The sequence below is a fragment of the Stegastes partitus genome, unplaced genomic scaffold (assembly GCF_000690725.1).
Source record: "Stegastes partitus isolate 25-593 unplaced genomic scaffold, Stegastes_partitus-1.0.2 Scaffold416, whole genome shotgun sequence".
Lineage (NCBI taxonomy): Eukaryota > Metazoa > Chordata > Actinopteri > Pomacentridae > Stegastes > Stegastes partitus.
The window spans coordinates 470,435-471,804 of NW_007578147.1; the positions used below are offsets into that span (position 1 = coordinate 470,435).

The 1,370-nt window shown below is 39.9% G+C and overlaps 2 protein-coding genes across 2 annotated transcripts in view; both read right to left on the minus strand.

Annotated features, from left to right (window-relative positions):
• The window catches only part of LOC103360120 (uncharacterized), a 13,615-nt gene that overhangs the window by 9,726 nt on the left and 2,519 nt on the right, over positions 1–1,370 (minus strand). The window lies entirely within an intron of this gene.
• LOC103360119 (C-C motif chemokine 3-like) overlaps positions 889–1,370 on the minus strand; it is a 22,830-nt gene continuing 22,348 nt past the window's right edge. The window contains exons 2-3 of the mRNA XM_008285780.1: positions 1,256–1,358; positions 889–994 (exon numbers count right to left, since the gene is read on the minus strand). Of these exons, the coding sequence (XP_008284002.1) occupies positions 898–994; positions 1,256–1,358 (200 nt within the window). The 3' untranslated portion in view covers positions 889–897. The remainder of the gene's footprint in view (positions 995–1,255; positions 1,359–1,370) is intronic.

Below are 1,370 nucleotides of genomic sequence, written 5' to 3' on the forward strand. Positions count from 1 at the left end.
GTGCTCTTACCTGTGAATGGATCTGGTTGTAAAAAGAAGGCGACCCATAGAATGTTGAGAAGAACCACAGAGACGTGGACGATCCAGTGCATGTTTCTGCACCTTCACTGTCAGGAATAAAGACTGACACACTGTGTGGGACACATACACACCACAGAGTGAACCAGCCCATCATATAGATACTAAAATAGTCACATCCGTGTTGAGCAGTTCACCACAAAACTAACAGGACATCATCTGCACAACGTGTGATTTACTTTCCTATGAACAGAACACAGTCTGCACGCACACAGGTGGAGTTTAATTTCCACATGTAAGTTCCATTTGTCATGAAAATTCACCTCGAAACTCCTGTTGAAAGAACTTGTACAAAATGCACAGAACATCACTACACTTTATTTACAACCAAGAGCAATCTACATATAACGCTACTTCCCCATAGAGTTATACTGGAGCTAATAAACTTCACCTACGAAGATTGAAGGACGACTATGAGTCGTGTCAACCTTAGTAACGGCTGCTAGAGCTGCTTGTATTAATCCTACAGAAAGTCATGAAGACAAAAAAGTGTCACCAGTCAGATTTTTAAGGCCGATGTGCAGATACGACTTCAAAGCTGAAACAGTGACAAAGACTCTTCGATTCACGGACTGATGCAACTGTAGCCATTAGTCAGGTTGCATAACGACAAAAGTACATATCATACATTACACTCACCAAGTTCTTTATTAGCAACACTTCTCTCTTCTCATGCAACCCAGTGGACATACAGTCCTTGTAGAGATGAAGCCATTTGAAAGCAACATTTTTGATTTCTTACAAGAAATGTCCATATTATTACCAACATTTTTGAACATGGTTACATGAATTTTATAGTGGCACCAACAGGCAGCTGGTTTAAAAGGAAGTCACATCGAGATCAGCCATGATGTCCGTGACCCAGGAGAGACTGGGATCCACGCAGATGCGACGAGACGATTTTTTTGTAATGAAACTGAAACAAAGAAGTGAGAAAGGTTAATGTCAGTATCATGATTGACATTCTTTTCTGACTTTTAATCCAAAATAAGAACAGCTATGGAGCAAATACATACACGAGGAAACGCTTTACTAATAACTGGAGTGAAAATGAGACACATAACAGCAAGAAGCAATTTCATTCTTGAAATTTCATAGTGATACTGAGTAATACACTTATTTAGATGATTGTGTTTAACATAGTGAGAATAAAGTAAATCCAGTTTGCAGCACTTACATGACTGCAGGCTTGATGCACCGGTGACCAGTCATGTAGTATGTGTTGATGAGGTTTTTTTTCAGTCTTCCTGGGTAGTATGTGAAGCAGCAGTCGTCTGGACCTGAAGAAAAGA